At 39.9% G+C, this 25,556-nt stretch overlaps 2 protein-coding genes across 2 annotated transcripts in view; one reads left to right on the top strand and one right to left on the bottom strand.

Moving 5' to 3' along the window:
• The window catches only part of gemin5 (gem (nuclear organelle) associated protein 5), an 851,612-nt gene that overhangs the window by 128,712 nt on the left and 697,344 nt on the right, over nt 1–25,556 (top strand). The window lies entirely within an intron of this gene.
• Nucleotides 2,945–15,682, bottom strand: LOC308090887 (uncharacterized protein; the record flags this gene model as incomplete). Its single annotated transcript, XM_080436161.1, has 7 exons — nt 15,558–15,682; nt 12,509–12,633; nt 11,469–11,762; nt 8,737–9,309; nt 3,762–3,846; nt 3,615–3,666; nt 2,945–2,965 (listed from the first exon to the last, which is right to left on the bottom strand). The coding sequence occupies exons 2-7, from the start codon at nt 12,558–12,560 to the stop codon at nt 2,945–2,947; spliced, it is 1,077 nt and encodes a 358-aa protein (XP_080292287.1). The 5' UTR covers nt 12,561–12,633; nt 15,558–15,682.

The raw sequence follows: 25,556 nt of genomic DNA, 5'->3' as shown, positions 1-25,556 counted from the left end.
AGTTGACCTTGACGTCTTCTGTTTGCGTTGATTAGCCGTCAGTGGATAAGACTGTTGAGAAAACAGCTCGGGGCTGTACTCCTGGCTATAATCATCCTCTGCTGGAATGTGAGTTGTGGAGGCATGATCTACTGACCTTGACCTCTTTCGGCCTTGATTAACCAGTGGTGAGGGGACTCTTGGTGCAAAGGACTGACTATGTGAAAAGGGACCGGACTCTCCGTTATTGTCATCCAATGTTGGGATGTCAACTGTGGTGGTAGAGGGATGATCCATTGACCATGACATCTCGCCTTGATGAACAGTCAGTGGTGAGGGCACTCTCGGTGCAAAGGACTGTCCATATGGAAAGGGACTCTGCTTAGATCCTCTGCTGTGCTGTCGCTGTCAGTGTCGCTTTCCTCTTGCTGTGTATCTTGTGTTTGTTGCTGTGTATCTTGTGTTTGTTGCTGTGTATCTTGTGCTTGTTGCTGGCTTAAAACCAGTGGTTGGCTCAGACTATTTATGGATCTGTAATAATAAAAAAAAAGATACACAATGTTAATATTGCACCCAAAAAACTATAGCCACAACCATTTACTTGTGATTGATTTACTGAATATTTTATTAGCAGTTTGAAACCAAAAAAAGAGCACAGGAGAGTACAGTTCAATACAAGGTCTGCTAAGAGGATTTTAAACCCAAGAAAGCCTGTTTTTTTTCCCATTGGAGTCCTTTGTACTCAATTCATCGAAACATGTAATGACTGACAAATATACAATACCATGCAAAACATCATATAAACAGTTAGAAATCAAAAAGAAAAATATGTACAGTAAACATTGTGATTAACTTACTTTCTGTTGGTCGTATAAGGACGCAGGAAAGTGAGGTCATCATAATATTTGGGGGGGTTTCCTTTGCCAGCGGCTGATCCACTGGGGGTGGGTGTGTTTTTGTATCTGACAAAGGCATCACGGATGGACTTCCAGCGGTCTTTACATTCCTTGCCTGTGAATTAGAAGGGTGGGAGGTCAAAACATGCTGTATTGCAAAACACTGTGCTTATTTCTATTTCATTATATTTTTCAGATTCTTGGCAACTGGACACGACTTAGGAAGTTTGGCTTTTAACTACCGCCTGGGCAGGCAAACTGTGGCTAACTGTGTCTACCAAACCTGCCAAGCCATAGTCAAAATGATGATGCAGACCCACATGCCTACACCTACAGAGGACACATGGCTGGAGATGGCAGACATATTTGAGCAACGCTGGAACTTCCCTAATTGTATTGGTGCTCTTGATGGGAAACATGTCACCATTATGGCACCAGCAAATTCTGGAAGCATGTTTTTCAATTATAGGAAAACATTCTCAATCGTCTTGCTGGCACTTGTAGATGCCGACTATCGTTTTCGATATGTTCAAGTGGGGGATTATGGCAAAGGCAGTGATGGCGGCATCTACAAGAATTCTCCACTTGGGATGGGAATGCAGGCAGGAACACTGCACGTGCCAGCTGATGCCCCTTTGCCAGGGTTTGGAGATCAACCCATGCCATACATCATAGTGGGCGATGCAGCCTTCCCACTAAAACCTCATCTGATGAAGCCATACCCAGAGAAACAATTAGACCACCAGAAGAGAGTCTTCAACTACCGATTGTCTCGGGCACGTATGGTAGTGGAGTGTGCTTTTGGAATACTTGCAGTGAGGTGGAGAGTATTCCATACCAAGATCAACATGACCCCTGAGCATGCAGATGTTGTCATCCTTTCTGCATGCCTCCTCCACAACTACCTCACCAAACCTCGTGAGATCCGGGGCTTCATGAGGGAGGTGGAGGAGAGAGGCTTGGCACTCCAACAAGGCAACATTAATGCAGGAAACAGAAACTCGAGAGAAGCCCTAGAAGTGAGGAACGATTTCTGTGCCTACTTTCATTCTGCAGAGGGCAGTGTGTCATGGCAGGAGAGAATAGTGTAGTACTTAAAGTACCAAAAGTAGAAAGTACTCATTATACAGAATGTCCCATTTCTCAAAGTTTTCAAATACATACAATGCATAAGAATCTTTTGAAAATGGGCTGAAATGTACATAGGGCTGAAGTGATTAATGTTTTGTTAAGTTACTAGTAACTAAAGTTTTCTAATAATTGGAGTAAAAGTACAATATTTGCCTCTGAGATGTAGTGGAGTAGAAGTAAAAGTACTGAAAATTGTTAATACTCCAGTAAAAAATAAAATGCCTCAAAATTGTACTGAAGTACAGTACTTGAATACATGTAATTTGTTACTTTACACCACTGAAGAAGAGGGACCACGTTGTAAATATTTATATAATTGTTATATTATTTTTTTGCCTGTTTTGTGATATGAGTGCACTCAAAGTAGCCTGTTGATCTTGTACAATTTGCTATATATATATATATATATATATATATATATATATATATATATATATATATATATATATATATATATATATATATTGTGCAATAAAAATGTGTGCTTGTCACAATTTTTTTTTTGGGGTGATAATATATTTTATACATATATCTTATTATATTATATCTTATATCATATATAATAATACATATATATAATAAATAGATATATAATAAATAGATATAACATTAATATATGAATGTTATAATCATAATTTATATTTATATATATATATATATATATATATATATATATATATATAATATATATAACATTAATATATTAATGTTATAATCATAATTTATATATATATAATAAATAGATATAACATTAATGTTATAATCATAATTTATATATATAATAAATATATATAACATTAATATATTAATGTTATAATCATAATATATATATAACATTAATATATTGTTATATATGTATTTATTATATATAAATTCTGATTATAACAACATATTAATGTTATATATAATAATATATATATGTATAGCTATATATATAGCTACAGGTGGCCAAACAGTGCCTGTAAGAAAGATATTATTATTAATGTTACAGGAGACACAATAATCTATGGAAATGAGAAAATACACACGGATATTAAACCATTTAAAGTTTTGGGAGCCAATATACGTGCGCATGGGGCATACGCACGTATATAAAATAGAACCCGTCCTATTTTAGAGCATGCGTTGGCGGGGCTCGCGCTATCCGCGCACCTGGTGTAGCCGCTATCATTGATATCAGCTGGTTCTTTCCAAACGCACTGTACGCACGCAGCAAATTACGCGCGTACACGCGCTTTGAAAAGTCTGGTGTAGATCGGGCGTTAACCATCCTATGCCCTTGTGTGAACCAGTTTGCAATTAAAGTCATTCATTAATTCGATCACCATTCACCAATGCTTACGAACTTATCGATGAAATCTCGACTATACAGACCCACCTGAGAGCGATAGAGAGACTGGTGTTGTGCAATCCTTGGTGATATGGCACGAGCCGAAACCAGGGTTGCCATGTTTCTGAAGCATATTTTTGGGCTTCCTTAGTATTGTTTAAATCAGTGGTTCTCAAACATTTTCATAGAACATTTTCAGAATATTGTTTAATCAGAGTTGATTTTAATAACAGAACTAGCTTATTCAATACATTTTGCATGCTTATCCAACTGCACACCAGACCAGACTTCTGCAGCAGGTTAATGGAAGCCTTAGTGCACCGGTCCACTCTGCATGAACACAAAATGCACAGAAAACACATACACTAGCAATCAAAGCTAATTTAACCACTTAACCACTCAGTATCTTCAGTAAATCAACACACCTCTTTTGCTGTTGCTGCCTCGCTGTGGAGTCTGCAGTTTCTGCCTCTGATGAGCTGACAGTGTGGTCTCTAACAGCTGCCGACTCTGTGATTGAAAGGATAATTAGAAGATGCTGGTCAGATGAACATACACGTTGATGTTATGTATTTTATATGAGAGTGAATTCAGATTTACCACTAAAAAGACTCTTAGGATGGATTTGGCTGAGGTAGACTGCGGATGGTATGCTTTTGTGCACTATATTTTCTTTATTGTTTTAATGCTTTCATTGTTTGTATTGTATGTCTTGTCTCATTATGATTATTATTGTTGCTGTTGATGGGGAATGATTTTGTGTCTTGTAGTGTGTAGTGTATGTCTTGTCTCATTATGTTTATCATTGTCATTGAAGTGGATATATGTGTGGGCAGTGGTGGCGTAAAGGTTAGAGGAGCGCCCTCGTTGCCGGAAGGTTGCTGGTTTGAATCCCCGGACTGGCAGGAAAAATCTGGGTGGGGAAGTGAATGTTCACCACTTCTCCAACACCGCTGAAGTGCCCTTGAGCAAGGCACTGAACCCCAACTTCTCCAGTGGAGCTGCTTAGTGGCCAACAGCATAAGACTGTGGTTGTACTAGTCAGCTCCCAGGTTTTAATGTGTCTGTGTGTTTCTATGTGTGCAGGGCGTTGCTGAAAATGAGCACTTGTGCTCAGCTACTACCCTGGGTAAATAAAGAAAAGGAAAAAAAAAAGGATGTGTGTATGTTTCTACTTTAAAAGGAATAAAGTACCAATCATAAAAAAATTAGAGTGAATTCTGTGATGTATGTTTCTACTTTAAAAGGAATAAAGAACCAATCATAAAAAGAATTGAGTGAATTCTGTGATGCAGAGCCTGCTGACATAGTAGGCTACATGATTGAAGTTATTTAAGTTAATTTTTAACACCACTGTGGAATCTGGTAGAGTTGGAGGACTTCTGCTTGAGAAACAGTCAAAGTGACACATTCTGTTAACTAGAAAAAGGAGCACAAGTCTCCGCCTGGTCAGGTAGGTTATTATGGCCTCCTGGTGGCCCTATAATACGACAGATCTGTGTTGATCACATGACTGTAGAGATACTGTGTACCGATTTGCGTGTTTTTTGGACAAAATCTTTAGGAGTAATATCACAAAATGTGTTTTGCAAAAGTCAGCCTCATGGTGGCGCTATGACAGGCTGATCTGAAAAATGTGGGGCAGAGGTTCTGCTGTGGCATCCAGGGATTGTGTGTGTGCAGTTTCACAGCGACCGGACCAACGGTGGCGGAGATTAGCTGGTCGCAGACAGAAGGATGGACGGACGGACAGAGGGCAAAACATACTCTCTCGCCAGGCCGAGAGACAATTACTATTTGACTCACTTTAGCTTTGCATCACACCACATGTATGTCTTGGCAATAATAGGCTATTTTAGTTTAAAGCTAGACAGTAATCAAGACATATTATTTATCTTATCCATTTCAAATGGGACAGCCATCAAGCCCTCGCAGACTTCACGTGAACACACGCCTAAGTCAGTAAGGTAGCGGATTGGAATTGGTTGAGTCTTTTGTGTGAATGGGCCAATGGGCGTGGCTTGGCAGGAACATGTCTGTGCCTGTCTGCTCGTGCACTCTACCGTGCACGTTCATGACGTTCATTTATACACGTGGGTCATGATAGAAGGTGAGTTACGTTTGTCTGTTTGTTTCAACTGACACTTTTTGGGGTGGAGGGGAATGAACTTCAATAATCCTCTGTGGGCCTGGGGACTTGGTGCAGCCATGTGTCTGAGCAGCCAGGAACTGGATTCTTATTACTTTACTTGGTAGTTGCAACCATTGCATTTAGCTTCTGCCACCTACTGTGCCGGAGTATGTAGTATGAGCTTGCTGGATTACTTCACATAATAAAGCAAACAAATAAATAATAGTTAATACTGATCATTAAGTATACTATGTGATAATACTAAGAATAGTAATAATACTTAATTATTATTTTCTAAGCTTTGAGCAATTTTTCCTGAGTTATACTTGGCTAAGCATTGTGTTGCACAAAAATAAATAAACAAACACAAAATCATCTTCATCACAAATTATTCTTTACTTAAATTGTGGACAGGGATCAATTCACTTTGCAGGTTTCTGATCCGGTCTGGGTCTTCTAGGGCGGATACAGAAACTTTGCACCCATGTGTTTTGCAATACTGGTTAATGCCATCCCTTCATTTGTGTCTTTGGTTAATTTGTGAGACTATGGAACTATGAGTTCAGTTACAAACGTTATTGACTTGCAGAAGTGGATTTACCTTCTTTGGTCTTTGAGGAATAAAGATGTAAATTGGATACATCCTACTGTATGTCCCATAGCTGTTACTGTTCTAGTGAACTGCACCGTACAGTATGTCCGGCACCTGCTCTTTTTAATTTTGCATCATGGCTGCACCATGAGTACATATCTGCACATCTGCATATGATTCTATTGTTCTAACCTCATTCATACCTGCTACTACATTTATTTTATGTTTATTAAAGAGCTGGAGAGATGATACTAAACACTCTTTCAATGATTACTATCAGAATATAATGTTTTAACCTTTTAACTAAACACTTGTTTTAACTCAAAAATATCACTTACTCTGCCTTTAACCAAAACAAGCATATAAACAGCTGTAACCACATCATAGACACAAAGCAATTATTTTGTGCTCGTATTGGGCCATACACATAGTTACGGTAATTATTCAAACCCCACTGCAAATTTGTTTTATTGGCAAAATTCACAAACCGACAACTGTATGAATTAAACAAATCATACAAGATCTATGTAAATAGCTCAACACAACTAATATTATGAGTGGTTTCTCCAAATTCAACACAAAATGCCACTTTTGATGAGTAATGCAGTGTTATTATTCAAACCCATCATGACAAGTGTCTTCAATACTTCATAGAGCACCCTTTGCTATTATGACCTGTTGCAAACGTGATGCATAGCCAGCAGTGTTTCTCCTATATGCATTTAACAGTGGCGGCACACCACGCCTTGTTTTTGACTGCCACAGCTTGATTTTTATGCAACGCGTTGTGAGCTTGTAGGTGCGTCACACCGTCGTGCGACGAAGTATGAATTGGGCCGCCCGTGTTCTCGTGCTCTCCTGGGTCATAGGGCCTTCTGTGAAACGGCGCCCCCCTGGAATGTGTTATGTTTTGTTTTAGCATTTTCAAGATGATTTGAAGTTCTTGAGCTACAGAAAACCTTAGAGGACACATGACACAGACTTCAGCATAAACATTTGTAGTTAATTTGCGCTACTTTTCTATGTGGTTAAATGTGCAGGTCTCTCAGCTGTTCAATAAGCTTCGTTAATTAGCCCACTTGTCGCTGGAGCTGGAGCTTTCCAAACGTAGAGCTACGAGCGCAGTGAATTCCACGCTGTACTATCTCCGTCCGAATCACGTTGCCTACAATGAGGAGCGATGATTCGGGAGTAACTAACGCTAGCTGCAGAAAGTTTAGAAACCGACCCATGCTGACTCGCTGACTTCATTTCATTTTGGAGAAAAAGAAAGCGGTCATTGGTGTTGCATCACTGACACAATGACCAGTGGTGCAAAAAGTACTCAAATGTTTTGCTTAAGTAAAAGTATTAATGCTGCAATGTAAAAATACTATATACAAGTAAAGGTCTGGAATTTAAAATAAAAAAGTACAAAAGTATAGGCATCTATATATATCTAACTATCTATCTATCTATTTTTTAAGCATGCAGCCCACTTAAGAGCAATGTAGAATAGGCTATCAACTAGGTCTTCATGCTTGTTATCAAGCTAAATGTTTGCAGCTTGTCGTCCTTTTTCAAGGGACCCAGTTTGATGTGCCTTAGGCAACACCACGGACCGTACTCTGAGTGTAAAACATTTTACCAAATGGCTCGTAACTATCAATCATTTATTTGGCTTCATTGCCACTTACAACACAACCACAGAGAACTATACTTAGAGTTAAAAAAGCAGAGCGTTAGCCAGACAGTTTTGTAAGTTTGACTCCATACAAGAAAATGTCTAAGCGTCCATTAAGATATAACAGCGGCCATGGCACATTATTAGGCTAAGAACATGAGGCCTCTTAATACAGTGAGCAGAGGGCCAAAACAGAAGGGTAGCCAGACATGGGTAGCCAATAGCCAGCTGTAATGAGATGTCATCTAGTTCTCCACAGTATAGACACACTTGTGTCTCTTCAAGTCACCTGACTTACTGACACTCTTTTCACAGTGTCTACACAGTGTTTTTCTTCAGTGTGGACACGCTGGTGGTTCATAAAATATCTTAACTCACTGAATCTCTTGTCACAATATTTACAATGGAAAAGTTTTTCTCCAATGTCAATATATTGGTGCTCTTTCAGGTGTCTGTTCAGGACACCTGACCAACAAAAACTCTTGTCACACTCATTACAATGGAAAGGTTTTTCTCCAGTGTGGACACGTTGATGTTTCTTCAGAGTACTTGACTGACTGAAACTTTTGTCACAATGTTTACAATCGAAAGGTTTTTCTCCAGTGTGGACACGTTCATGTTTCTTCTGAGTACTTGACAGACTGAAACTTTTGTCACAATGTTTACAATGGAAAGGTTTTTCTCCAGTGTGGACACGTTGATGATTCTTCAGAGTACCTGCCTCAATGAAACTCTTGTCACAGTGTTCACAGCAGAATGTTTTTTCTCCAGTGTGAATAAGCAGGTGTCTGTTCAGGCCACCTGACTGACTGAAACTTTTGTCACAATGTTTACAATGGGAAGGTTTTTCTCCAGTGTGGACAAGCTGGTGTTTCTTAAATTCAGATGACCATCGGAAGCTCATGTCACACTGTATACAATGGAAAGGGTTTTCTCTGTTGGTGTGTTTTCTCCAAAGGAAAGGTTTTTCTCCAGTATGGGCATGTTGATGTTTCTTCAGAGAACCTGACTGACTGAAACTTTTGTCACAGTGTTTACAGTGGAAACGTTCTCCAGTGTGGACAAGCTGGTGTGTCTTCAGGAAATCTGGCCGACTGAAACTCTTGTCACAGTGTTTACAGTGGAATGTTTTTTCCCCAGTGTGAATATGCAGGTGTCTGTTCAGATGACTAGACAACTTGAAACTTTTGTCACAGTGTTTACACTGGAAAGGTCTTCCTGCAGTGTGGACAAGCTGGTGTCTCCTCAGTTCCGCATTCCAGTGGTACCTCTGGTGTCTCTTCAGATGACTAGACAACTTGAAACTTTTGTCACACTGTTTACAATGGAAAGGTTTTTCTACAGTGTGGACAAGCTGGGTAAACTGTTGATTACTGCAAGATCTTGGTTGGTCTGTGCCTCCTCCTTTCTGGCTGGTGACAGAGCTGATCATTTGCTGACAGGCTGCTGAGGATGTCTGTCCATTCCTCAGCGTTTGTTTGTAGAGGTCCTTGTGATTCCTCTTTATGTGTTTATGGAGGAAGACCTGAGATGAGGCGTATGGACACTCAGAACAGACCTGAGTCTGGGAAGACTGGGACCCCACTCCTTCGAGGACAGAGAGAGATAGATAGAGAGATATTAAAACTAGGGAATACTTGTAAACACTTTATCATCTGTGCAACAGATTAATTAGAATCATGATATGAAAAGGATGGACAAAACATCATATAATGATGTTCCAGATTAGAATCGAAGCACATCAGTCACTTTGAAGGCCCTGGCTTCTCTATAATCTATTGGCTAGAGCTGGGCTCACACTACAGGATAATCTGTGTAATTTGGGGTCAGAAACGTCCCTCCCGACTACCAGAGGGGCATTTCACTTGCGATCATCTATTCTAGCTTATGATTATCTTATAGTGTGAGCATTTCAAAGATGCAATCTTAAATCTCCAAATGTGTTCCCAGACTATCGAGGCCAACCCGGTAATCATATGTTTGATATTTACCTGGACGATTACACGTGACAGAGACAAACAACTACAAGGAGACAGACATCCATTGAAAGAGAGAACGATTGACCAGTCAAAACAACCTGTTGGAAGGCTGAAGCTTGTTGATATGTGGCAAGAACTGACTGCCTACATAACATAACATATCATTCATTCAGAACCATTAGTCTGTTGCCACCACAAGCAGAGTTGTGAAGGTGCATACCACATGGACTCCATGTAGCCCAGTGGTTCCCAAACTGGGGGTCGGGACCCTCAGGGGGGTCCCAAATGTATTTTGGGGGGTCCGCAGATGATTAGCTTAAAGGGGTAGTTCACCCAAATAATCACTTATTTTCTATCTATTACACACACCATGAAGCCTTGAATTCATGGATTTCTTTTTGTTTCTGACACATTCCTAACCCTAAGCCAATAGAGTCTATCAACCACCCAGTCATCGAATTATTGTTTTAGGAATGCAACAAAAACAAAAAAATGTCCATGAATTCAAGGCTTTAGGGCACTCACACAACAGTAGACAAACCAACATACAGTATAAGTGTATACAGGGTATCCACACATTTCTCAAGTTACAATTTAAGGACCTTTAAGACCTTTTTTAATACTAAATTGGCCAAATTGTCATATTACGTGAGAAAGAGACAAACATTGTGAAAATAGCCGATCTACATGCTCAAAACACCTCGCAGTGCGAATAGTTTGGCTATTTTCCCAATATTTATCTGTGGAACTGAGTCAAACTAAATGTAATGCCTACAATGTTAAGGTGGGTGTCTCCAGTTCAAATATGATTATTTTGGGGGGTCAAGGCCTGAAAAGTTTGGGAACCCTTGCCCTAGCCCATCGCCAGATCTTTGCTGCATGTCATTCACTGACTCTCTCTCCCCGTTTCCTGTCAATCTTCACTGTGGACTATCGATGAAGGTAGAAAATGCACCAAAGATACACAAAAAAATAATTAGACATTTAGTGTGGTTGCATAATAGGCAACCAACAATATTGTCCTTGGGTGTCTTTATTTCTAGAGAAACCCCAAAACTTAAGAACACTACTCCTGGTTTTAGTGAAACACACAGGTCGAATGTCAAATCAACCGAATTCATCGGGAATGGTGTGCTTGTATTTTATAGTTGATATTAATGCATAAGTGAATAAAAATGTCCCATTAATATGAATGGGACAAGGGCACAGCTCCTATTCAAGTATCTTTCTCTTGAAAATCGTAAGGGCTACAATTATACAACTTGGAAGAGAGATTCATAGTACAGTGACCTATGCAGGGAAAAACAGATGTATCTCCTCTTCACATCTTAAAAGTTCACATCTTGAAAGTACAGTACTGTATGTGTTCTCATGTAATGTGTTTCTTCAGAATAACACTTACTTATTCAGGTTTAACTTTAATTTGTATTACAGATTTTGATGCAAAGTGTAAAACTGTCATTTGTTCTCTATAGCCTATGTATATAAAAATAAACACAAGTTAAGGTTTAGTTTACCCAAACTGAAAGTGTCTTGAGACAACTGTGATTTGACACTTTAATAAAATTGAATTGAATTGAATTGAATTGAATTGAATTGAATTGAATTGAATTGAATTGAATTGAATTGAATTGAAACTCTGTACAACTATATTTAATTTGTTTGTTTTGATGATTTCAGGTCCTGGGACAGCTTGTTGCTCAGTGACAGTATTTATCTTTCTATGTTTAATGTCTTGTGTGATTTCAGTGTTTAAAGCTGACTTACCTCCGGTCTCCTCCCACTCATCACTGTCTTCAGTGACTTCAGAGTCAGATTCAAGTTCAACTTCAATTTCAACTTCAGAACAGTGCGAAGATATGTCATCATCTTCTTCACTTTTCACTACTAGTAACATTGATCCTTCAGGCTCTTCTGATCTTTCAGGCTCTTCTGATCTTTGAAGTAACTCCTCCTGCTCCTCTTTGATGTGTGGAGGCTCTGGTTCCTCCAGGAGCAGACGGGGGCTCCTCTCCTGTTCAGGAGAAACCTCCTCTTTACACACAACAACGTGCACAGTGTCTAGGAAAAGAAAAAAAACATGATAGTGTAATGTAAATCCATTATTTCCATCCTCCATGTTCCATGCACAAAATGAGGTATCACTTGCTTTACACTGACCAAACAGTTACTAACTAAATGAACCCAAAGTTCTGCTTGTGGTGAGGCAGACTGTAGGGAAACAATACTGAGGCACTCCGTCTTCAGGTGAAACAATGTAATAATTAATCTTATAGACCCTGAGCCACTGTGAGGTTTTAAACTCACACTACAGGTTATTGTAAGTGAAATCAGGCTTAAAGGTTTTACCAAGAAACATTCTCTGCTCAAAATGCATATTTTAAGTAATTTTATATCAGTACTTTTTACAATTAACCAAGCATCAAAAAGATATGGTCCAACAACATTATTTATTACATGATGATTTTATTGATAAAAAGACAATGATAGTAATACTTTTTACAACATAGCATCAAATGGTGAAATTAGCCTTAATGTGTGGTAGCATGTCGCTTTATGCAATAACCCGGGGCCAGGATTTAAAATATACTGTATGGACTCCTGGCTCTCTGTCCCTCTTCCACCTCTTCACTGAGACAGAGGCATCAACCAATAACAAAGGACCCTTTGGAGAGTTGTTTTCTGTGTATACATCAGGCTTTGGAAACTGTCCAGTCTGATTTAGCACAAAAGTGTAAATACCAAAAAGTAGACTATGAACTGGTTGTAGTGAAACCTGTTGAAGCAGTGATATTGAGTGTTTATACCGTTCATCTTCCATGTGAAGGCATCTGGAAGTCTATGTCCATCTATCTCCATGTCTAGATGAATGGGGAGCACCACTTCTGTTTATTCTCATGGTTCACTGCGGGTCAGGTCATCGTCATCAAAGCTAAGGAAGAAATGGAACAGTCACACTTAATATATCTTTTAACATACACACTTTAGCCATGTCCTAGTGTTTTCCTCTACACCAAATCTCTCCCCCCCCCCAATCTGGGAACCCATCGGGGGGAAAAGAAGGAAAAGATATAAAAATCCTTTGCATTTGCCTCTGGGGGCATCGCCCAATCCGTGTAGATACCAGATGTCGGCCCATCTACTCTCCTTCAGCCTAAGCCTAATTTATCGAGCTTGGCCAACAGTGTGTTCGCTCCTTTCCGAAGCCTTCCCAGAGACATGGGCAAAGGATGCTATATTTTTGGTCATCAGCCCACTTATGATGGAAGAGCAAGTTAAAATGTTGACAGACCAAGGCATTTCCGTAGCATATGCTGGGCAGAATAAAAAAAACGGCGACGGCCATCGCTACGGGAAGTCTCCATTATTTACTGATTTTTTTCGTTGGAAACAACAAATGGTGATGTTTTCCGGCAGCCAGTGTAGGCTGCCCGCACGGCAATGCCGCCAACCAATTTTTATTGGGGGTCCTGGGCGGGGGGGGGGGTTGGCTTGACTATTAATGGAGGTGTGGAAATAGCCTACCAGTTTAAGCATAAACGAGTCTAAACCAACTCAAAATCATGGACATTATGTAGATAGACGAGAGCCAACAGCATCTTTAAACAACTTTAACAACTAGTTATACTTTATAAAATTGTTGCTGGGCACCACTAGCCTATACAGCCTAATATCTTGGTGAAAAATCTGCTGCTGTGCAAAGTCCGCTATTCCAAATCCAACATTATACAAATATTTGTTTACATTGATTGAACAAAGGTTGTATGTAATCATAGATTGTATGTAATCATAACATAAACCATAGCCCCAAGTCTATTCATAATCTCACAAGCGATCAAGTAGCAATCATCGTATTGCCTCCATAGCATTAGATTGAGAGAGAGTGAGAGAGCGAGCGAGCGGGAGGAGAGCTAGAGAGAGCGAGCAATAGAGCACCGAAGTCTGACGTAATTTACTCATCCTACCTGGGTTGCGGTTTATTTTCCCCATTCAGAATCCCCATAGACTTGTTTAATATCGCGTCAAATAAGAACTGCGTTCCAAAAACAAACAAATGACCCCGGCGGTTTGACTCATATGGATATGAAGCATCAACTGACGGTGAGGAAACGCTAATGTTCCTGCGGCCGAATTAGTTAAATTTTCACCAGAAATACTTTATCAAATATGAGTGACTATCATAAACGATACAGAGACACCTCCCTGACAATATCGCCGGGACAGTTTGTTTATTTTTGGACCACAATTCTTATATGAGACGATTCGAAGATGACCCAATGTTATTCTCCATAAAGAAATTACTTCCGCAACCCAGGGGATGAACGAGTGACGTCAGGACTTCAGTACTCTATAGAAACAGCAAGAGATCGCACATATTTCACAGTCCGTAATGCAGAGCTCTGAATATGTCTTTTTTTTTTATCCCACGATTTTGTAACCCTATTTTTTACACCCAGTGCCAATTGTCTATGTAATCCTGGGCACTACCTTCCCTCTGCCAACCTAGGGAGGCCAGGGCCGAGCTCATGCCTCCTTCAATGCATGAGAGCCAACTGACCTTCTTGTCACCTGACAGGGGAGAATTTCCCTGGTTGGGCGTAGCGTGTGGAAGGAACACGTTATTCCAACCAGTTCCCTTCCCCTCCATCAGGCGCCCCGGCTGGCCAGGGGGAGGCAGTATAGTGACCAGGATTACTGCATGTTTTTGTGAGGGTACCTACCCTAGGAGACACGGGGAGAACATGCAAACTCCACACAGAAAGGCCCTTTCGCCAACCCCACCTAGGGTATGGGCACTGATGACGCGGAGGAGAGAACACGCCCCCAGCGTCCCCTGCGGGATTCGAACGAAGGACCTTCTAGCTGTGAGGCGACAGCACTACCGACTGCGCCACCGTGCCCCCCAATATGTCTTGAGAGGTTACTTCCCCCCAATTAGCCGATCTACAAGCTCTTTTTTTTGTGTGCAGAGGCTGCCTTTTTTTGTTCATTTAGTTTCCTTTTGGCTTCAGCACCTCACCTAAGTTTACTTTTCACTAAACATGAAAGAATAAAAATCCAGCATTTGAAGCATATTGAGCCCATGACTGAAACTCTTGGAAAAAGTGCTCTTTTCGCTACTTGCTTGGACATCGATTCAAGATGGACACCTCATCTCCTATTCTAAGACACAGTACCATTATGGAACAATCTTCACAAAGTTAAGATGACAATAGTGTGTTAACCGCAATAACTCTAGCATCAATAACAAGAAATCTTAAATAGAGACAATTTTAGGGTCCTAATAAAAGGTTTCCATAAAAATGTAATGTCACATAGGTACATGGGAACCTATTTCACCCTCTAAACTAACTTAGTTGTGTCTGTAGGCCAAGCAAGTATTATTCAATTTTGTTCCATGTTTTGTATATTTTCCCAAATAGTTTTCCTGATTATTTTTTCAGTGTATTTATAAACTAGTTAATACAAATATATATATTTTTTGATCATTCTTACAGTCCCAATACGATATTATCGTCACAATTTTGGATTCCATTTTGTAGAAATAATAATAATAATGATGAATTGAATTTAAGATTATATTATTTATGTTGATACCTCAAAGTGCTTCACAATAAGAAACTATAGTAAATAAAAAACTTGAGTGACACCATTACACGACAGTATGGAAATGGACTGAAGTGGTTAATCAGACTGAATGACTATTGATTTAGTCGATCATGGAAAATATATTTTTCTTTCCTGTAACATTGCTAACATTAGCAGTTTAGCATCAACTACTACGAGTAAAATGCTACATTGAAGCTTTACACTGGGGAGACAAACATTAGAAACAGTTCATTATTTGTTACATACCTCTGATCCCACCATGAAAAAGTCTCCATCTTGTTCCAACAGGAATTTAAAAGGCTTCTGCTCTAATATGTTGTTTAATGACAACATTGTGCTGTTGTTACGTAGTTGCTGTGGTTGCTGTGTGCAGACCATCGAGTTTTAATATATCTAGAGGGCGGACTGCCCCGCCCCCACCTATTCATTCCAATGAAAGTTGCTCACAAGCGCATGAAGCACACCGAAGTACCTCTACTTCCTGGATTGGCCAATGGAGCAGGCGCACTAGTGTTTCAGGCGATACAAGCATGCGCAGTAGGATTTTAAATGTGGAAGTGTAGCTATCCCAGATTTGACCACAAGGCGACGGCAGCTTCACTGTTATAACTCTATGGTTCTACCGCGGTTCTGTCATGTGGTTGCCGTGTGCGGCAGACAGGAAGTGGCTTATTCTTCTTTTACATTTATGGCAGGTTGCAACTACTACATTCAGCTACCGCCACCTACTGTTCAGACTTAGTATGTAGTATGAGCTTGCTAGATCAGATAAATAAATACATGTAATTAATACTGATAATTAATGATACTACTTGATAATACTATGAATAGTAATAATACTTCATTGTATTTCATAATGAAATACAATTTCATTTTAAATTCAGAAGCCACTGCTTCTTCTTTTCTTAGTTTTCAGCAATTATTCCTGAGTTATATTTTGCTAAGCATTGTGTTGCACAAATAATAATAACAATAATAATAATAATAATCTTATTTAAATTATTCTTTACCTAAATTGTAGACTGGGATCTTTTTGCTTTGCTGGTTGCTGATCCGGTCTGGGTCTTCTAGGGCGGATACAGAAACTTTGCATTCATGCGTATTTGCAAATTAATCCGATACAGTAGGAGGGCTCTAGATAAGATCACACTGGTTAATGTCACCCCTTACCTTATGTGTGTTTTTTTTTTAATACTTTTATTGCAAGATATTCATGTTTACATTTTATATTTGCATTCCATGTCATGTCTTATTGCAATTATTTTCTTATTTTTTTATTTTTTACACCCAGTGTTAAAATAAAATACAGTAACCAAAAAGTAATAGTAATAGAAAAGAATAATTATTACACATGTCAATCAATGCAAAATATCCCAATACTAATACCTGTTATAATAATAGTGATATTAAATAATGCTAACTTAACAAATTAAAATAAAAATTAGAGGGGGGGGGGGGGGGTCCTCTAGCCTGGTAAAGCCCCTCCCTCCGGAAAATCTCATTTTCATTTGATTTCAGGAAATAAATTACAAATGAGATTTCCGGAGGGAGGGTTTACCAAGCTGGGTGTCCTCTTATGTTGCCAACACGTTGGCTGTCTCTGCTTTTATGTCAGTTCTCGAAGAACTGACTGCCTTTTTCATAAATCTTTATTTTTTAATTTTTTATATAATTTAAATAAAAGATCATAGCCTGAAATTTCGATGTGGAATCGGTGCTGGGTCTCACTCATTCCAAAAACTAAGTCAAGCGGCCCCATAATTTGTCCATTTACTCCATCTTCTATTAAAGCCTGAGGGCTCATTGTTTCTAATTCGAAACATTATTCTCTCCATTTCAAATATTTCCTGTACTGTTTCTTTCCATTTTGTTGGGCAGTGGACTTGAAGGCGTTTGCCAGGTCCTAGTTACCTGCTTTAGGGCTGCGGTTCTAAGGATTCTATATGTGTATTTCTCTATTTCTTGCGTTAGTTCTAACAGTAATTTCCCAAAAATAATGTTTACAGGGCTGAGTGTTCTTTTCAAATAAAAAATCTTAATAATGTCTTCTGTAATTGGCTTCCAAAAAGAATTCAGAAAGGGACAAAAGAAGAAAATGTGCGAGTGGTTTGCCCTTATCGCGCCTTATGTGTTGGGGTTCATTTGTCAGACTATGGAACTACATGTATGAGTTCAGTTCCACACATGATTGATTGATTGATTGATTGATTGATACTTTATTTAGAAGTTTGCAGAAAAAAAAGCACATGAAAGTACAGTTTAAATATACAACTAAATAGGATTAAAAAGCCCATGAAAGCCTAACGGCTTGTTTCAAATGGGGTCCTTATGTACTCAATTCATAGTGATTGACTTGCAGCAGTGGATTTACCATACATGAATTTACCTGATGTGGATTCATATTTTGTGGATTTACATTTCCTTGTTGCACAAACACCCGCCATGTCCCATACCATATAGTGAACTACAAAATCACAACTCATCACGATGAACGCTAATTTCACTATTTTAAAATGTTTTGAATAATAATAATAAAAAATGGAACGGTTTTGGACATACAAGGTTTCCACCCGACAGCAACAATATGGCTTGAGGATAAAGCAGACTATCCGGGCACTCAGGAGTAAAACGGAGTAGAAACCTTTATTAATAAGGCAACTGCCTTATAGACCTTCCGAGGTCGAAACATGTTGGCAGTAACATTATTTTAATAAAGGCTTTTCCTCAGTTTTACTCCCAAGTGCCCGGATCATCAGTTTTCTCTCTCCGACACTCTGTCACAATGTTTACAGTCTAAATGATTTTCTTTACAGTCTGGTCACAACGGTGTGTCTTCACAGATCTTCCGTGACCAAAACTCTTGTCACACTGATTACAATGGTAAGGTTTTTCTCCAGTGTGGACACGTTGATGTTTCTTCAGAGCACCTGACTCAATGAAACTCTTCACACAGTGTTTACAGTGGTATGGTTTTTCTCCAGTGTGAATACGCAGGTGTCTGCACAGGCCACCTGACGAACTGAAACACTTTTCACATTGTTTACAGCGGAAAGGTCTTTCTCCAGTGTGGACACGGAGGTGTGCCTTCAACGCACTTGGGTTAATGCAACTCTTGCCACACCGATCACAGATGCTGGCTTTCTTTCCTGTGTGATTCAGGGAGTCTGTGTTAGTCTTTACTTCTGGTGTATGACTGTAAGATTCCAGCGCGTCTGTGTCTCCTTGTTTCTGGCTGGTTATAGAGTAGGTGATTTGCTGAAAGGGTACTGGGGCGATCTGTCCATTCCTCAGCATTTGCCAGTAGAGGTCGCTGTGGCATCTCTTGATGTGTCTGTCGAGGAAGACCTGAGCTATGAAGCCGTATGGACACTCAGAGTAAGAACAAGAGAAGGTCGGACTCTGGGAAGACTCTGAAGAGAGAGAGAGAGAGAGAGAGAGAGAGAGAGAGAGAGAGAGAGAGAGAGAGAACTTGTAAACACTCCATCATCTATGCAACAGATCATTATAATGACATGAAAATAATGGACAAAACATTCTTATAATGATTTGTTCCAGGTCAAAATCAGATTAGAGTAGGCCATTTAAAGGGAAGCATTTCATCTTGGCTTCTCTACTCTATAGTCTATTCGCTAAAGCTAGGATAAAGGTGGTTTACAGCTTGCATTGACTTTATAAGGTTTTTAAAAAAAACCGTATTATTCGCATGAAAAAAATCGCCCCGGTGTGTAAGGACCTTAACACTGCAGGATAATCAGGGTGATTTTGAGTAAGGACTGGACCCCGTCCGAGGCTGATTGGGAGTGATTAGCTGGCAAGATTATCGTGTGAGCGGTTCAAAGATCCCATCTTTAACCTGATCATTTGTATAACATGTATTGTTTCTAGCCTTCTGGGGGCCTTTCAGGACAAAAAGCTCCAAACCATGTTGCTGAACTGATTTATTTTTCTAATAGTATTTTTTTATTTGAACTAATTCAGTTTGTTGTAGTATTTATTTTAATTTATTAAAAGGTAGGGTAAGTGATTTTATTTGTTAAAAATAAGTGTTAAATAAATTGCTATAGAGTGTTTATTCAGTAACAGGAGTCTCCATGTCTCTCCAGCTCTTTATTCAACAGAAAATAAATGTTCAGGTCGGGATACCAATTGTATCCAATCAGGATAGAGAACTCAGTCATGACACAGATAAAACAAGTGAAATTGGAAGTGATGACACAAATAAGTGAGCACACACAATTGGAACTGGAACACTATACAAGTGAAGCTGGTAAATGGGTACTCTCTCCTGATTGGCTGAATATCTATTTTCTGTTTATAAAAAAGCTGGGGAGACCCCTGTGACTGAACAAACACTATATATCAATATTAGAATATATAATATAGAATTAAACCTTCTAGCAATGTTGTTGTTCTTGTATTAACCAAAACATATCACTTACCTAGCCATGGTTCACATGACGCTTGTATACAAGCGTCATGGTGCCGAGTCCCCCTGGTCTAAAGTTGTGTTCGATTTTTTCACATTGCCATCTCTCACATAAACATAAACGTTCAGATTTCAAATATAAAGTGCTTACCACCGAGCCACGGATGTTACAAGGCGATGCGGACCGCGATGAGTACCCGTATCTCCCGTATTGTTCAATAAAAAGCATTTTAATCCCATCGCCGGCCATTTTCTCCAAATTGTCTCCGATACTTTCAACCATGCGACACTAATGGTTGGGAGGTGTATTGCACTCTGATACATTACACACAAAAAAAAAAAAAAAAAAAAGGCCGGCGATGGGATTAAAATGCTTTTTATTGAACAATACGGGAGATACGGGTACTCATCGCGGTCCGCATCGCCTTGTAACATCCGTGGCTCGGTGGTAAGCACTTTATATTTGAAATCTGAACGTTTATGTTTATGTGAGAGATGGCAATGTGAAAAAATCGAACACAACTTTAGACCAGGGGGACTCGGCACCATGACTGTCATGGTATGACAGTCATGTTTCAGGGCTAATCACTTACCCTACCTTTAAATGCAACGAACCTGGTCTGTTTAAAGGGGTATTTCACGTTGAAACTGTTCTGGATTCAATTTAATGTCTAGTCAGGCTTTTGTGTTAAACCCAGAACATTTTTAAGTTGCTTGATTTAATATTTAGATATTTGATATTAATGTTATCAGACATGCCCCCTCCCTATATGAACCCATTGTAACTACGTTAGATTCATTGAAAACACACATTCCTGGTTCTGGTGACTAATATTGGCCTTCTAATGTGTGAGGGGGCCGTGTTTTTTTCTATTACCACAGCTCTCAGTTAGTTACCGTTGGTGTTGGCTTGTGAGGTCTGCGTCGTTGAAGTGACATCTTTGTTGAGTTCTCTGCCTTTCTTCTGCTTCTTTCTCTTATTGTTTGACCGAGACTTTGAGTACGACCAATCAGAGTCAGAGTCGTTGCCCCTGTCGTCTTTTGGTTTCCACCACATGTCAGAATGATTAACATTCTCCTCCTCATCACTGCTGCATTGCTGCAGGGGTGCTGGTGGATGGAGAGCCTGGTGAACCATGTTCAGAGGGAGTTTGTGAAGGACAACCGCTGCTGGATTCATATTAGCCAGAAGAGAAGTGGAAGGTTCATCTCTTTGTGGGTGTTGTGACTTGGAGGCAGGACTGTTAGATGTCACAGGGCTCACAGATGGAGATGAATAAGATCTATTACCTGGGAAAGAGAAAAGTTTTGGATATATGACATCCTTACGTTAGGTTTAATAATTGCATGTCATCACTTGGATTATGTTGTGAAATCAGTTGTGTGTGATTGGCAACTTAATTTTCTTTACACAGTCCACAGTGAGGGCCCTATTTTAACGGCTGAACTTTGCGCTATGGCAACATAAGGGTGTGTCCATGGCAATTTGACTATCTACAGGGCACATTATATGGCCAGAATGTGTGAGCCCCTGACAAAACCAATGTCCTTGTGCATGATGGGAAAGAACACAAGCTTAAAATCTATGGGAACAGCATTAAAAATGCAATATAATATAACATCAGGAGACGCGAAGGAAACAGAAGTTTTCTTCTCAGCGAAATATTGAAATGAGGTGTCCAAAACGGTCATCAAAATCGTCATCTGCCCTTTGATGGTGACCTGCAATGCGTTGAGTGTCATTGCGCTGTGTAGATAGTGATGAAACACCTGTGCCTCACTGCACCCAGCTGGTAAGACCAGCTCAGAACAGGTCTTAACTTTAAGTGCAAAGTCTGTGGGGAAAATAGCATTGTGCCGTGATCGTGCCAGACCACACCTCATTTTAAGACTAAATCACCTCCACGCACAAAATTTGCTACGGTGTGAATTTAACAACTGCGTCAGTGGGACAATACGGAATGCGTTTTGCGCTCAGCGCTATGTGGCATTGTGTCACATAACGCCGGTCACATGACAGGGCCCTTTGTGTCTTGTGTGATTTAAGTGTGTTACTGACCTGTGCTGGTCTGACCTGTGCTGGTCTGACCTGTGCTGGTCTCCTCCCACTCATCACTGTCATCAGTGACTTCAGTGTCAGGGTCAGATTCAGCTTCAACTTCAATTACAGAACAGTATGAAGAGATGACTTCTTCTTCATCATCATCTATACTTTTCCCTGCTTGTAACACTGATCCATCAGGCTCCTCTGGTCTTTGAAGTAACTCCTCCCGATTCCCTTTAATGTGTGGAGGCTCTGGTTCCTCCTGGTGCAGACTGGGGCTCTTCTGCTGTTCAGGAGAAACCCTGTCTTCATGCACAACCACGTGCAGGAGGTCTAGGATCAGAAGAATAACATGATGGTGGAATAACCACTGGATTACTAAAATGTGAATCAATGTCTTCTTTCTTTCTTGTTGTACAAAATATGTTATCTCTTGCCAAGACGAACCAAACAGTTAATAACTACATGTTATTACTGGTTATTACAGGTGATAATAAGTACAAATTATTACATTAGTAACTACATGTTATTAGAGGGGTTTCTGAAAACTGAAGTTCTGAGAAATCAGGCTTCAAAGTTTTAGCAAGAAAACGTCTCCTCTCAAAATACATACTGTGTATTATGGAAAGGTATGGTCATTTCAATTCATATACTTAGGTACTTTGCCAAACAAATGAATAATTGTGCAACAAAACAAAACAAAACAAAAGTGCAGTTTACAAGTAGCCCAATCGCGGGACCCATCGTCAAATAAAAAGGAAAAACAGCGCCCTCTGCTGTTTTTCACTTTTGCATTTGACTCTGTGCGGAGGAATTAACTAGAGCCATGCTCACTGGAAACCGGGGTTTGGACATGCCTTCAGCCCTCCACTTCCGGTGGTGCGCCTATGTTTTCATTCCCACTAACAATATTTCTCCACGGAACACTAACACCATTTCTCCCAAAGAACATGGATCGTTTTGGTTATAAGCCCACTTGATTCTATGATGAAAGAGCTAAGTTAAAATGTTACTAACTTTCCGTGTTTTTGTCGGCTCCGAGGACGCTATTGTTAAACGTGTTTCGGTTTGTTTCCAGTGGGAAGCGAGCCGCACACATGTAAATCCCGCCCACTACATTTGATTGGGTAAAGCGCGGCCTGCTTCCTGATCTGAAGGCACGCCCACTTGTAGCCACTGTTCTCAACACGGCTCCCGACAGATTCAAGCGCAGCTATGAATCTGTTCTTGAGAGATTACAAGTAGCCTAACATAATATGGTGGAGTTAGCCATAAAAATGTGCATGGTAGGACACTGGGGCTTTATGTGATGACCCGGGGCCAGGATTTAAAACATAGTCTCCTGGCTCTCTGTCCCTCTTCCATCTTGGGAAAATTCTCTTTCTACTATTCCACCAAAATGTGGAACGCCCTGACACCATCCCTCAACAGGCCTGGAAATCCATCGTCCAGGAGACCACAGGGGGGGGGGGGGGGGGTAACTCACTTATCTCATAGAATGGAGAAGGCAGTCACTGATGACATTTTCCCCCCCCTCCTTTTTCTACTTTGTACATATAGTGTTTTATATTTGATGATTATATGTATTTTGGTGTTATTTTTATGCTATGTTGATGAAATGAATACATAGGACCACAATGGAAACAAGTCCTCAGGACTTTTTTTATGTTATCCTTTTAGCCCAAATGTCTGACTGTACCTCGTACTGTTTACATTTCTGTCTAATAAAGTATTCAATCAATCTATCTCTGCAGTTAGAGTGAGGCATCAAATGACGCTCTACACTTTCAACCAGATCAGTGTTTTTTTTTATTGGTAGATGATTTTTGGTGCTCACGTCACGTGAAGCAGCCCGGCCTCCTGTTTCTTTCTACGATCAATGTTGTTTCTCAGTGACGTCTCCGATCCATCGCTCCAATGAGCAAACTATCTCCATGTTACAGAGTACCTGCTGACTGTCAGCTCACCACCAGGCACACCAGGTTTTTCCCATAGATATAGAAACCTATATGTCAATGTCATGATCATGACAGTTCTACCAACCTGATCTCCTGATGCAGTCTGTAATAGTTCAGGACAAGTCAGTTTGATGTGTAATGGCTTTGGAGAGACGTTTTCGGAACACAAAACTGACGCGCAACTACAGTATAAATCAGGCTTTAGAAACTCCCTATCTGATTTGGCCTACATGAATTGATTGTCGTGAAACTTGTTGAAGCGGTGATATTGAGTGTTTGTTTATACCGTTCATCTCACTTGTGAAGTCATCTGGACGTTTGTGTCCATCTGTCTCCATGTCTAGATGAATGGGGCGCAGCACTTCTGTTTGGGAGGGATTCTCATGGTTCACTGCAGGGTCATGATCATCAAAGCTAAGGAAGAAATGGAACAGTCATACTTAGAATTCCTTCTAACATACACACTTTAGAATCTAGACACGTACAACCTATATACTGTACTTAATTAACCGGGGTCCCCCAGGGCTCTATACCAGGACCTCAAGTACATCAATTCTCAACCTTTTATCGTTGGAGCCCCCCTTCTAACATCTGACAAAAGCTGAGAACCTCCCAACCCAGCGCCGACACACATTCACACGAACATGCACAATTATCAGACATATAACCGCTTAAACCCTATATACTTCCCTGTAATGTAAAATCACTAAGAATAGCCAAACGGCTATTTTCACCAAAATGTCCACATGCCTAGAATAGGGACGCTAGGGTTCATGTGGTTACATTTAACAGTGCTATTTCTGTAGAGACAGTGCTTAGAAATGTGTTATGATGTTCGACCAAAAATGAACTACCTCAAAACAGTCAAGGCCTCATGGACAAGGCCCTATGATCTTTGGCGACCCCTAGGGGATGACAAAGATGCTGCTCTGGTGTTTCTTGTATACTTTTTTCTCCAAAATGTTCAAAAATAGAAACAATAGGCCATTCAAGCTAACAGCTGGTAGGTCTGTTATATTATATATGTATATTATCGTCACAATATGATATTATCACAATATCAATAGATGCATATTGTCCAATATACTGTGATAGTAGATTTTGTCGCTCAGCTCTAATAGCCACCCTACTGCAGGCTTTGGAGAAACTACAAAGGAGGCAGAACTTACCTGAGGTGCGCTGGAGGTTCTGTGCTGATGGAAACTGCTTTGTATTTCTCATCGTTGCCCTCAAAGATCTCTTCACATTCTGATGCCTTCAGTAGCATAACCCTAGGGGCTGTAGATTGTCAATAGGAAAGAAAAAATAATCATTGTGGGTTAATGTAACATTTCTGTTCACAACAATACAAGTTCAGTTTTGTTGTTATGGTGACCATGGATCTTTCTATGTCCTGGTGTGTTCACATGAGCAACAGCAACAGGCTACAAGTCATTTTCAATGGAAGCCAGCAACATGATACTTTTCACTGCTCAAAATTACATTGAGTCGTCTTCAAAATGTTTCAGTGCTTCACTCACTACTTTCACTCGTCTCTTTCCACACAATTCATTCTCCATTACAATAATGGAAGAATAGCCCTTAACCTGTTCACTGTGCTATTTAACCCTTTTCATTTACAGAACAGTGTAGCTTGATCAACACTTCAACAGTGACTCAGTGACTATGTAGCAGACCATGCTTGGACGTTTTGTGTCCGCTAGCGTGAAAGAAGAATGTTTCATAACACAGGGTGGTATGTTTTGCTTAAGGCAGTTGGTAATACCACTGTGTATGATCTTAGTTAAAGCTGAAATCAATAAGTTCAATGTCCCACC

This window comes from Gymnoscopelus braueri (assembly GCF_963280865.1).
Source record: "Gymnoscopelus braueri genome assembly, chromosome: 8".
NCBI lineage: Eukaryota > Metazoa > Chordata > Actinopteri > Myctophiformes > Myctophidae > Gymnoscopelus > Gymnoscopelus braueri.
Note: the sequence above shows the minus strand (reverse complement) of the source record. Positions and strands in the feature narration are given on the sequence as shown.